The sequence below is a fragment of the Desmodus rotundus genome, chromosome 10 (assembly GCF_022682495.2).
Source record: "Desmodus rotundus isolate HL8 chromosome 10, HLdesRot8A.1, whole genome shotgun sequence".
NCBI classification, from domain to species: Eukaryota; Metazoa; Chordata; class Mammalia; order Chiroptera; family Phyllostomidae; genus Desmodus; species Desmodus rotundus.
In genome coordinates this window covers 102,548,600-102,560,604 of record NC_071396.1, presented here as the reverse complement: position 1 = coordinate 102,560,604, position 12,005 = coordinate 102,548,600, and the positions used below count along the sequence as shown (strand labels likewise).

At 44.0% G+C, this 12,005-nt stretch overlaps 1 protein-coding gene across 2 annotated transcripts in view; it reads right to left on the bottom strand.

The window, feature by feature from the left end:
- MALT1 (MALT1 paracaspase) overlaps positions 1–12,005 on the bottom strand; it is a 45,487-nt gene that overhangs the window by 21,963 nt on the left and 11,519 nt on the right. Inside the window, exons 3-7 of one of the 2 annotated variants that reach the window (XM_045187909.2) lie at positions 4,399–4,520; positions 3,680–3,839; positions 1,542–1,720; positions 1,005–1,101; positions 166–198 (exon numbers count right to left, since the gene is read on the bottom strand). In XM_045187909.2, coding sequence (XP_045043844.2) covers positions 166–198; positions 1,005–1,101; positions 1,542–1,720; positions 3,680–3,839; positions 4,399–4,520 — 591 coding nt within the window. The remainder of the gene's footprint in view (positions 1–165; positions 199–1,004; positions 1,102–1,541; positions 1,721–3,679; positions 3,840–4,398; positions 4,521–12,005) is intronic. The other variant, XM_053912918.1, reaches the window with a different exon arrangement.

The window sequence follows — 12,005 nt, the reverse complement described above, 5'->3', positions numbered from 1 at the left end:
CAATTCATAAAGCCTCAAACACTAGGATACAATATCCTTGACTGGAATGCTTCCCTATAGCCAGTATTTTTTCCATCACTGCACTCAGCAGGCTAGAGAGCTCCAGCACTCCCAGGAGGGACCAGCATGCAGGGTGTCCGGTTTCAAACCAAGGGATTACACTACCTTCAGTGCACTCCACTGCCTCATCTGTTCGTCCTTGTTCCCGAGAAAACAAACGTGAATACACTGTAATTCATGATCTTAAGGCGGGCAGCCACCAAGCAAACAGAGATAAATATCACAGAAATATGTTGGCAAACCAACACTGGCATCAACATCTCCTACTATTAAAAATATAACTATAAATGTATTTAGCTTAAATAGAATAAATTCCCAAATTATGCACTTCATAAGGGGGATTGTTGATTAATCACCATTTTTTCCTTCATGTCTGTTTTTTAAAAAATGTTTTATTAAAAATCTTTTCCACAAAATCAAGTTCTTTATAATTAAAGTTTTAATACATTTTTGCCTGAAGTGTTTAAAATAAGCTCTAAGCCCTGACCGGCATGACTGCTGGCTGAGTATCGTCCTGCAAAGTGACAGGTTGCCGGTTCCATTCCTGATCAGGGCACCTGCCTGCGTTTCAGGCAGGTCCCTGGTGGGGGCATGTGCAAGAGGTGAGGCAAGAGGTAAGAGGGGAGATTAATATTTCTCTCTTCTTCCTCTGTTCCCTTCTCTTTAAAAAATAAATTAAAAAATCTGGAAAAAAATACACTATAAAGTTCAAACATAATCAAAAAATATAAACAAACTATTTTTTGTTATGGTATATAAACCTAGATTATGAACTTTAGTATGTGTGCCCTCCAATTTCTATACAGACAATGTAACTCCTGATACTTAACACACTACTAAATAGAATGGGGTAGTAAGTAGTAGCATTTCTGTTGCTTAAATGGTTACTTTTATACAGCTGCTGTTATACTCCATTTGTCAGAGCACTGAGTAACACTGCTTACCTACGATGATTTCTACCTTCTTGCTGTCTTGACTGTCTCGATCATTATACACACGACACCAGTAGGTTCCTTGGTGTTCCAAATCCACATAAGGTACCTGTATCAATATTAAAACACACATGTATTTCCTCTTCGATTTCAGTTTAAATTGGCTTGGATAAAAAGTTATTTTGTATTAAAAAAAAACCCTACAAAACAAGATTTCAGAAGGCTTTAGAGACAGTCTTATTATTTTCATTCACTAGGTTAAGTATTAGTTCAAGCAAATGATACAATGTATCCAATAATGGTGAGTTTGGTGCAATACTGTAATTTGGCATTTCAGTATAAACCCTTAGATGTGGGCTGGTGGTGTTTTCTAGCACTTTTGCAAATACACAAATCAATTAATGTTAAAAAGCAAGGACCTAAAACAAAATTACTGAAAACATGAAAACACCCCCAACAAATGGGATTATTAATGTCAACATTAATTTTTAATTACACTATTTATTTTACATATTAGCACGAAAAATACCCTGGAAACCAACTTCCTACCATGTATATCTTTTTCGTCTCGTGTGCTAACAGAGATTCGTTTCTGAACCACTGGTAGTGAGGAATAGGGCTTCCAACAGCAACGCACTGTAGGACCAGCGTGCTGCCTGGCATCAGCTTTTGGGACCTTGGTTCAACACATATTTGTAACTTGGATTCAGAGATGACATCCAAACTTCCTTAAATTAAAAGAAAAATATTATTAAACATAAATAAAATCTCTAAGTTAAAAATAAATTTTCCCCCTGTAATTAAAAAAATAAATTTGTTTTCATGTTCCCCCCATTTTTTACAATCTTTTTAAAAAAAGATTTTATTTACTTATTTTTAGAGAGGGGGAAGGAAGGGAGAAAGAGAAACACCAATGTGTGGTTGCCTCTCCCGTGCCCCCTAGTGGGGACCTGGCCTGCAACCCAGGCATGTGCCCTGACTGGGAATGGAACCCGTGACCCTTTGGTTCACAGGCTGGCACTCAATCCATGGAGGCACTCCAGCCAGGCTATTTTTTACAATCTCTAATAGTATCTCCCAAACTATGTTTCATAAAACTATGGCATTTCTAGAAATATTAAGAAATGTTCTGTGGATAAAAGAATGCTGTGGACTAATAAGTTTAGACAAGTCTGGGTTAAACAAAGTTAAACAGATCTTTTACTGCAGGACTTCTCAGCACTTTCAAAGTGTTAGTACGCACTGTGCATGTAAAGGGGAAAACAGTTCAAGTGGTTTCCAAAAGTGTTTGGCTGCAGAATCTTTCTGGTGGGGCAAACATCTTGATACTCCCGTTCAACACAGAAAGCTCTACATTCTACTTTGATTTAACTTGACTTATTAAAATAAGGAGTTTTGTTATTAGCAGTGAATAAATATGGATGGGTTATCACCAGCATTTCTTTCCAAGGCAGGTACCAGAAAGCATTATTTACTGAACACTCAGTGTTACTCAAGTTCCTTGAGGACAGAGGAATGTTATGCATTAGCAGATCTCCCACATGAGACTCAGTGTCTCACAAATTGCAGGTGATCAATAATATTTGTTGAATCTTGGCTGGACTAGCTCAGTGAATTGAGCGTTGGCCTGCGAACCAAAGGGTCACAGGTTTGATTCCCAGTCAGGGCACATGCCTGGGTTTCGGGCCAGGTCCCCACTATGGGGCACAGGAGAGGCAATCACACATTGATGTTTCTCTCCCTTTTTCTTCTTCTCTTCCCCTCTCTCTAAAAACAAATAAATAAAATCTTAAAAAAAAATTTGTTGAGTAAGATTCCATTTATAAACATGTTGAATTTCATTATATACACAGAAATATTCAAGAAATATATAAATAACTGAACTAATCATTACCATTTTTAGAGATGGTTTGTTTATTAAGGTGTGGAGGGAAGAATGTCAGACAGACTAGAAACAAAAAGCCCATTTCCCTCCTGTTCTTTTTGTCTGGCAGAAATGACAAAGGATACGGCCTTGACAGCGTCTGTGAATAAATAAGAGGATCTGATGTCCACCTTTAGAGTAGACTGGTTTTTCTCTCAATCAGTACTAGTCATTGGACTAAAAAAGGTGAATGACAGAGTGGAAAAATAGTTTGATGAAATGCTTTATTGTAGCAAATGATACACTATATGCCCTTTCATGTTGGTATCTCCTCTAAAATTTTATTCCACAGCACAACTTTTTAGGAGTAATGCAGTAGTTTTGGAGGAAAATGTACAGTGTGGAAAGAAATTGAAAAGTGAGCAGGACTGTATTAGATTCTTTTTTTCTCCTCCAAAAGCAGAGACCACATTCAAATCCATGAAAGCAGGCAAGATGGAAGAGGTCGGCAGCAGGGCCAGACTGAGAAGGGTTCTGTGTCATACAAAGGCATGTGTCTGTATATAGGTGAGTGTAGATATGTACATGTATGTGTGTATATAGATATGTATATCCATGTGTGTACACACACACACACACACTTTTCCACAGAGCAGAGAATCAAAGCACATGGGATAAAATCTTAACAACGGGTGACCTTATATTGGGTCCAGTAGATAGGTGAGCTTTCGGTAATATTTTGATACTTTGAATTTATTTAAAAGTAAACAATTAAAATAAATTGAAATAAGGTAATTCCCTTCCCAACATTCAACTTCCTTACCCTGGAGGCTTTCTGTTAATTCTGTGACATCACACACATCCAGCTGTGACCACTGGCTGAATTCGAAGGTGCAGTTATTATTGACGCGACAGACATAAAAGCCAGCATCTTTTACATGCACTGTGTTAAAAATAAGTTCTGATGCATTTCCGTTTGGAATCTGGGAAATAATCAGCAAGAGAACATCAGCTCATAACTCATCAAAACACGCCTCATAAAACGTGCTGTGCAAAATGTGTGACTGGAGTTTTGAAAAGTACCTCTTTTTTCCAAGTCTAAAGTATTTGTTACTTAAAAAACAAATACCAGTTTGAGTAATGTCGGGCTGAAGTCTTACGGTCTTCTACAAATCCATTAACCAAAGAGTTAATAAACTCTCTCCTGGGTCCCTTCCCAAAGCTCACTAACAATAAAAGCATCTGTCCTGTCATCTAAAACGGTTCAGTCGCTGGTATTTAAAGAATCCACAGCGTCAACATTTACGAGTTGAGCGGCCGTGACGTGACAAACACCACGACGGGGTCGAGAGCACCCAGAAAGGTAGGCACGGCTACTAATTTCTGTTCTGACCCCATCAGCTGTTGGCCCTGTCACTTCCCCTCAAGTCCGATTTCCTCACGTGCGAAATTCTGTAAGAGGACGGACTCCTCAACCTGTATACTTCTTCCATCATTCTACCTTCTTATGACAGAGGGACTAAAAGACATTTAAAAAATTACCTCTTTATTCATTTTGAACCATTGATACTGTACAAAAGGATGTCCAGTTGCCCGGCAACAGAGTTTCACAAACTGTCCAGCCAAGACCGCCTTTGATTCTGGGTTTACAGTGATCTTTATTCCTTAAAAGAAAAAGAAAAAAAAGTTGAGTAAACAAAGTCACAGAAGAGTTTTCTTTGTTTATATTTCTGAAACAACAAAAAGAAGGCGTATTTTGGAAATAACCTGCATATTCATCCTTGTTATAAATCACCCACTCAGATCTCCTTCCCCCGCAGATTAGGACTTTGTGAAGTTCCAGGCTTTGTAAGACCAGGAGGAAAGAAACTTGCCCGGAGAAGACTTTGATCTATTGTACTTCCTGTGATGGGGGCGGGGGGAGAGAATTGTTTGTCACACTTTTCCAGTTCTTAGAAATATTTTTTCCACATTCTAACCGGTCTGAGTCAGGATGCACCTACGATAGACACCCGCTCGGCAGCAGCCGCGGTGGCGTGTGCAGGGGGCCAGCTCTTCCTGGAGTACGCGCTCGTAGGTGCTCACACCGTGGGGTTACCGCACTGTCAGTCACACAGGTGTTCAGCTGAAATGCCAGTAAAAGTGTCTACAAAGGACGTCTGAATCTCAGAGCTATGATTCAGTATTAAAATGGAAATTATTCTGTAAGCAGAAAGGCACAGAACCAGAACAGCAGGATGTAAGTTTGATACATGTGGTGCATTTCCCATTTGAGAAATGACTATCTGCAAGGCAACTTGGGGGCCTTTTGCAGGAGCTTCAGAGGACACTCTGGAGTCAGTAATGAAAAAGATCCCTCTCCCCTGCCCCGCCCCTCTCTCAGTCACTGCCTCTGGAGAAGCGGCTGCCACGGCAGCCCTGCACACGGCCCGGGGGTCAGGAAAGAAACATGGGCAGCGGCCTGCCAGCAGCTACGTGAACCAACCGCTCGACACAGGGAGTTCCGAACCTGGTCGGATCTTCAGGCGGCTGCAGCCCTGGTTGACGGCTTGTTGGCCGTCACGTTGGAGGCCGAAGCGTGAGCCCACCCCACCCCACGAAGCCACTTCTGGATCCCTATCCTCAGAAACCGTACGAGGTAATAAACGGTTGGTGTTTTAAGCTGTTGGTTTTGGGGTGATCTGTTATGCAACAACAGATGACTGATGCAAGAGACACCCAAGTTAGGGAATTCCACATGTGCCAAGGTTGGGACACACAGCGCGGGGTGTGTGGGCTCTCGGGAAGGAAGGAGAAAAGATCATTAAAATGTATAAAACTTAATTTCCTGCACCTGCTTTTACTTTCTTTCCTTCTCTATTCTGAATGTGATCTCTTAAGAGTATCTTTTCCCTCTCAACCACCAATCCAAAGGGAGAAAACAAGACTGCAACTGAAGAGGAAGGTCTACATAATGGCAATCTTAATACATCGAAGGTACCAAGCTTTCTAGGGGGAAAAACAGTAGATAGGGTAAAATAGGCATGTGAAATCCATTCTGGTAAGACACCAAAAAGAACCAAAATCGAAGCCCTGACCAGTGTGGCCCAGTTGCTTGGGCATCGCCTGCAAAGCCAAAGGTCGTGGGTCTGATTCCCGGTCGGGGCACACGCCTAGGTTCCGGGTTGGATCCCAGTTGGGGCACAGACCAGAGGCAACTGATTGATGTTTCTCTCTTACATCTATTTTTTTCCCTCTTTTTCTCCCTCCGTGCTCCTCTCTCTAAAAAATAATCCAAGATGAGTAAATATTGAAGAGTCCGGGGAAACCCTAGGAAATTTTTAGTAAATAGAGTAGAACCTCTCAAAAAAAAAAAAAGGATTTAAAACCCTTGCAAAGGGAGAGCTTTCATATTCATTAATTCTTCATGTTGATGCCAAGTTAGCACAGGATGGATGAAGTAATAGTTTCTCTGAATTCTGGGAAACATGTCCCTGCTGAGGTCAGGACATGGGATGAGCATTCACGCTTAAGCCAGCAAATTCCCGACAACGTACTTTAATGCCAGGAGAGACTTACAGCACAACTTCGAGATGCAAAGATTCTGATTTTCAAAGTTTAGGTGTGCTAAGAGGAAATAAAGTTTGCAACAACAGAAGGGAACAAGTAGGAATATGGAAAACATAGGAACCGTGGCTAAAATGGCTTTCTCAGACCTAACGTTACCCGCCCCCTGCCCCCCAGACCCTGCAGTCTCGCCCATCTCCGAGAACAGAAGCGGGTTTCCGGCCGTCCCACGCGTCCAATTACCCAGCACGGAAGCTTAGCAGTTGTCCCCGGTCCTCCTCCTCACTCCCTCGCTCTCCACACGCAATCTGTCTTCAAGTCCTGTCACTTCAGCTTTTCCACGTCTTGTCACCTTCAATGTCATGATCTCCAAGCCATCGTCAGCTCCCGACTGAACCAGCAGCCACAGCCTGCCAACTCGTTTCCTCACCTCCAGCCGCAGCCCAATGTCTTTTTAAAACCTCAGTCCACCCGTCTCGCCGCTCTGATAAAAACGCTCTCCTGACCTGCACTGCACATGTGCAGGGACATCCAGGCTCCTTACCAGGCCTACAGGGGTCTGCGCTACCGGCCTCCGGGACCTCGTCCCCTGCCACTCCCCTCCCTGCTCACCATGCTAAATGTTCCACATAAATGTTTGCTCACACTTAAAATTTAAATATTCATAATAGTACTCCTCTGAAGATACAATGTGAAGGAAAGGTCCTCTTTCCTTTGGGAGACAAGGCGTTTTCTGCCTGTCCCGTATTAGTCCCTGCCTGGATTTTCCTTCCGGCCCCCCCACTGCTGGATGGTACATCCTCCAGCTCCTTCGGGAACCTGTCTGAAGGAGCTACTCCCCTCCCCTGGCTCTCTGTCACGTCCACCCTGCTTGTGCTTGTCACTTACTTCACTACTCACCACAAGCCCTGTTCCTTACTGCCTGTCTCATCTACGAAAACAGAAGCTTCACGAGAGCAATGATCTTGTTTTTCCTAGTCACCAGTTTACTGGAACAGTGCCTGGCCTATGGTGATATAGTGGGTGTCCAACACATATTTGTTGAATAAGTGTATAATAATAATAATAATTAGTGTAGCACCAATTTCCTGACTGCTTTATATGTGCCGGCGTTCTGATCTCTCACCTTCAACATAACTGCACGAGTTAAATATTACTTAGATCTACATTACCGTGAAGAGAATGAAGTTAAGCTCTGACGAGCACGGCTCAGTTGGTTGAGGGTTGTCCCACAAAGCCAAACGTCACCGGTCTGATTCCGGGTCAGGGCACGTGCCTGGGCTGTGGGCCTGGTCCCTGTCTGAGGCTTGTGCAACTGGTAGATGTTTCTCTTACACATCAATGTTTCTTTCCCTCTCTTTTTTCCTACCTTTCCCTCTCTCTAAAATAAATAAATAAAACCTTAAAAAAAAGAAAGAAAATGAAGTTAAGTAATTTGTAGGTCATTCAAATTAACTTGGGTAAATTATTTAAGCTCTCTGAGACTAATTTTTTTGTTGTTGTAAAAATGGCAGAACCAGGATACAAATATAGGTTTTCCTGGACTTTAAAACCCTCAAACTTTTGCCCTGGCTGGGTGGCTCGGGTGGTCGGAGCATCATCCGTACACCAAAAGGTGGAGGGTTTGATTCCCGGTCGGGGCGCGTGCAGGAGGCAACCAATGGATGTTTCTCTCTCCTGTGGATGTTTCTTTCTCTTCCACCCGCACCCCCCCCCGCCCCAAATCAATGAACATGTCCTCGGGTGAGGATTTTAAAAATTATAGTAAAAAATAAAATCCTTATACTTTTGTTATCCCAGTGACGCCTTTTTTCCTCCAACTTTATGGAGGCATGATTGACAATACAAATTGTATCTACTGAGCGTGCACAACAGGATGTGACAGACACACAGCGAAAGGATGACCACAGTCAGGGTAATTAACGCACCCACCACCTCACGCAGCTGTCACTTCCCATCATCTCCCCGTGACTGTCAGCGCGCCTCCCATGCCGATCCTGTCTCCTGTCGCAGCGACAGGCTCTCACCGAAGGGAGTGTGTCAGCCAGCGTGCAACCTCTGGCCTCGTGACAGTGCCTATAAATTTACCACGGCAAATACTCTCCGCTATTATTCAGAGAGAAAAGAGACAAGGACGATAGGAGTTAAAAGACACTCTTTCTCCCCGGAGTGTCTTACAAAGGAATGCACAGCTTTAGTGCAAGGGCCCATATGGCCAGAAGATTCTAAAAGGTATCCTTCCCTTGTGTGGGAGACAAGACTAAATGATTTTTTAAAAGATTTCATTGATTCATTTTTAGAGAGAGGGGAAGGGAGGGAGGGAGGAAGAGAAAAATTGATGTGTGAGAGAAATATCACAAGTGTGGTTGCCTCTCGCATGCCCCCAGCCAGGGACCTGGCCCACAACCCAGGCATGTGCCCCGACTGGGAATCGAACCAGAGACCCTTTGGTTCACAGGCTGGCGCTCAACCCACACGAGCCATATCAGCCACGGCTAAATGATTTTTAATGTACGTGCAAACTCTAAGTTTATACATCTGTTCTGTACCAACAATTTTAATAGTCTAGTCTTCAACAAGCAAGCAAATATGTGCATATGTTACTTACTGCTTCAACGACTGAGAATTGAAAGGAAAAATGTGATTTGGAAACTGCCCTTGGCGAGTAGTAAAGAGGAGAAGTCACAATACCTCCCATGTTTTAACCGCACACGCTTCCTTCCTCCCACACAGCGCCGTGCGACAGGGACCCATGGCCAACCCCCCACCAGCTCCAGCGCCCACGCTCGCAGTGCCCACGAGTAGGAGGTGCCGAACAAAGGCAAGGCAGGAGGACTGCGTGCGCAGTGCTGCGGCAGGAGCGCTGAGGCACACAAATGGAAGTTCTGCTGTGAAGGGGGAACGCAGGGCTTCCTGACAAACAGGCCTGTTTTCAGATAAGGTCTGCAAAGAAGTCAAAGAGGTCACTCGGTTTCCTGTGAGCCAGGAGAAACTGGCGCGGTGCGCCGGCACACAGGGACTGTGCTCTGCGCCCACAGCAGTGCAGGCTGGGTGATTCCTGACGTGACCAAAGGCCTCGTCACCGGTTGCCTTGAAGTTACTCTCTCGCACAATGCACTGAAATGTTGATGTGATGTAGAGACAGCTTTTCCAGGAACAGAGCCATTGTATCCACTACAATGCATCTATTTTCAGAGGCCGTGAACCAAAACAAATTTCCCATCGGTTTCCATCTAAAACTCTTCCTCCAGGTTATTCTGAAGGTTTCGGAGCTGTCATTCGAGAGTGCCCCGCAGTGCCCCAGAATAAATACCATTCCTCTTCCTCCAATAGTGTCGTCCCTGCCGCCCCCCACCCTCACACAACCAAGGTATGTCCAGTTACGTCCTCTTACAAGTCAACTCACACTGGCACCTACTGTGGCTAAACCTGGGCGTCTCTCTCACGTCCCTGATTCTTCCACGTGACCCAGTGACCCTGAATCCAGTGCAGAGACATGTTTCTCTGACCCATTTACTGCTCCCTTTCCATCTCTTTGCTTCTTCTTCCCATCCATTCCACCTTTGTCTCTTTTCATGCCTTGATACTTCCCCTTTCGAAAATTTCTATTGCTCATGAAACAAGAAAAGTCCTGTATAAAGAAGTTCTAGTGTTTGAGTACTTTTTAATTTGGCAAGAAGAAAAAAAAATGGAAGTCCATGGGTGAAAGAAGCAACTGAGGTCATAATCTGTAACTAAGTTTCCCACACAACCCAGACATTTCCTAGCATTATGGACATGATGTCGAGTTCAGGTCAGGGCCAGCAGGCCTGGGTTCTCACCCACCTTTGTCAGTAACTGTGACTCTAGCCAAGTGAGAACTTCTTGGAATCTCATGTTCCACATAAATGTTTGCTCACACTTAAAATTTAAATATTCATAATAGTACTCTTCTGAAGATACAATGTGAAGGAAAGGTATCTTGGCTACTAAAGAATAATATTCAACCACCTTTGCTCTTGCTTTAGAGACCAAAAAAAGTAATAAAAATGAAATTAATAGCAGAGACATAATAATGAGTGTGCTAAAAGGGATTAAAAACAGCGAAATGCTATGAGATAAAAAAGGGGCAGGGCAGATGGAAAAGATGCCCCTGAAGCAGTCTCACGTGCCATCTGACGCCATGGAGCGTGAGGTGGGAAGGAAGCATCACGAAACTGGAGGAGAGAACCTCAGGACTCACCCAATGAAACCCACATGTACATGTTAATTCCTCCAACAGCCCCATTGTCCAGCCTCTGCCAAACCAATCCCAGGCCAGCGCATTACTTCCCTGGCAACCACTTCGTGATCTACGTAACGCTAATTGATAGAGTCTGTAAGTATGTACTCAAAAGGTTTTCACCTAAAGCAAAAGAGAAATAAAAACATCTTCAACTGCACACCTAAGTTTATCTACATTTACCAAGGATGCAGATGCCAATATTGGTTGCTTGGGGACCAGGGTTTTTGGTCCTTTAATGAAAAAAAAAAAGGTCTAAGAAACCACTATAAACTTTTGATTCAACCACTTTCAGCACACTCACTTAACGCCCCCACCCCCTTCCAATTCCTACCGACAGGACCCACTGAGTGGACCAAAGAAACAGGTGGAGAAACAACTAGGGCTGGAAAATGGGGATGGCTACCATCCAAGAATGAAAACTACAAGCCATTTCTCTGAAGAAGTACAGGCAAGACCAGACTGAGGGGCAAGCTGGCCTACCCACGTGCTGTGGAAAGGCCCAATTCGAGAGAAAGCAGAAGAGGGTAAAACCTCAGGCCTGTGGTGGGTGCGCCTTCAGAAAACACAGTGGGTGTTAGAGCCCACAGAAAGCAAGACCCAGGGGGGAGTCACCTCAGCTCAGACCTCACGCTGAGTGAGGGACCACCGAAGTCAGCTCCCAGTCCAGGCAATGCATCCTCTACAGAGATGGGGGAATGCAGTCCCAGCTACTGCTGGACTCCCCAGACAAGAACATAAAAGGAAATCGGTCGGTTTCTCAAACACAGAGAAACTCCATACAGCAGCCATCGCCTTGGTGACCTCTGGCTTCAGCCCACAGACCGCTGGAACGGAGTACGGCAAAACAGGATGGAAAGAAATGGAACCCTCCCTCTTCTCCCTGCATTTGGGTCTGAGGCCTGCTCACAGGCTCACAGCATCTTTGACAGTGAACTTACCCAGAACAGACCTCTCTCTAAAGGCAACCAGAGAAAGATCATTGGACTTTCTGTGAGGTAAGAACTAATGTTCTCTTATGAAACTGCATTACTTCAACAGAGAGAGAAAACAGTATTTCTAGTTTGTATTTTCATCAAGATTCAGGAATAGCCCTGGCTGGTGTGGCTCAGTAGATTGAGTGCTGGCCTGCGAATCAAAGGGTCGCTGGTTTGATTCCCAGTCAGGGCACATGCCTGGGTTGCGGGCCAGCCCCCCAGTGGGGGTATGTGAGAGACAACCACACATTGATGTTTCTCTCTCTCTTAAAAAAAAAAAAAAGATTCAGGAATACACTGAAAAGGAAAAAAGCTGGATATCAGATAAAAATTTCTATACACTTTTTTTGTGATTGTACTGGACG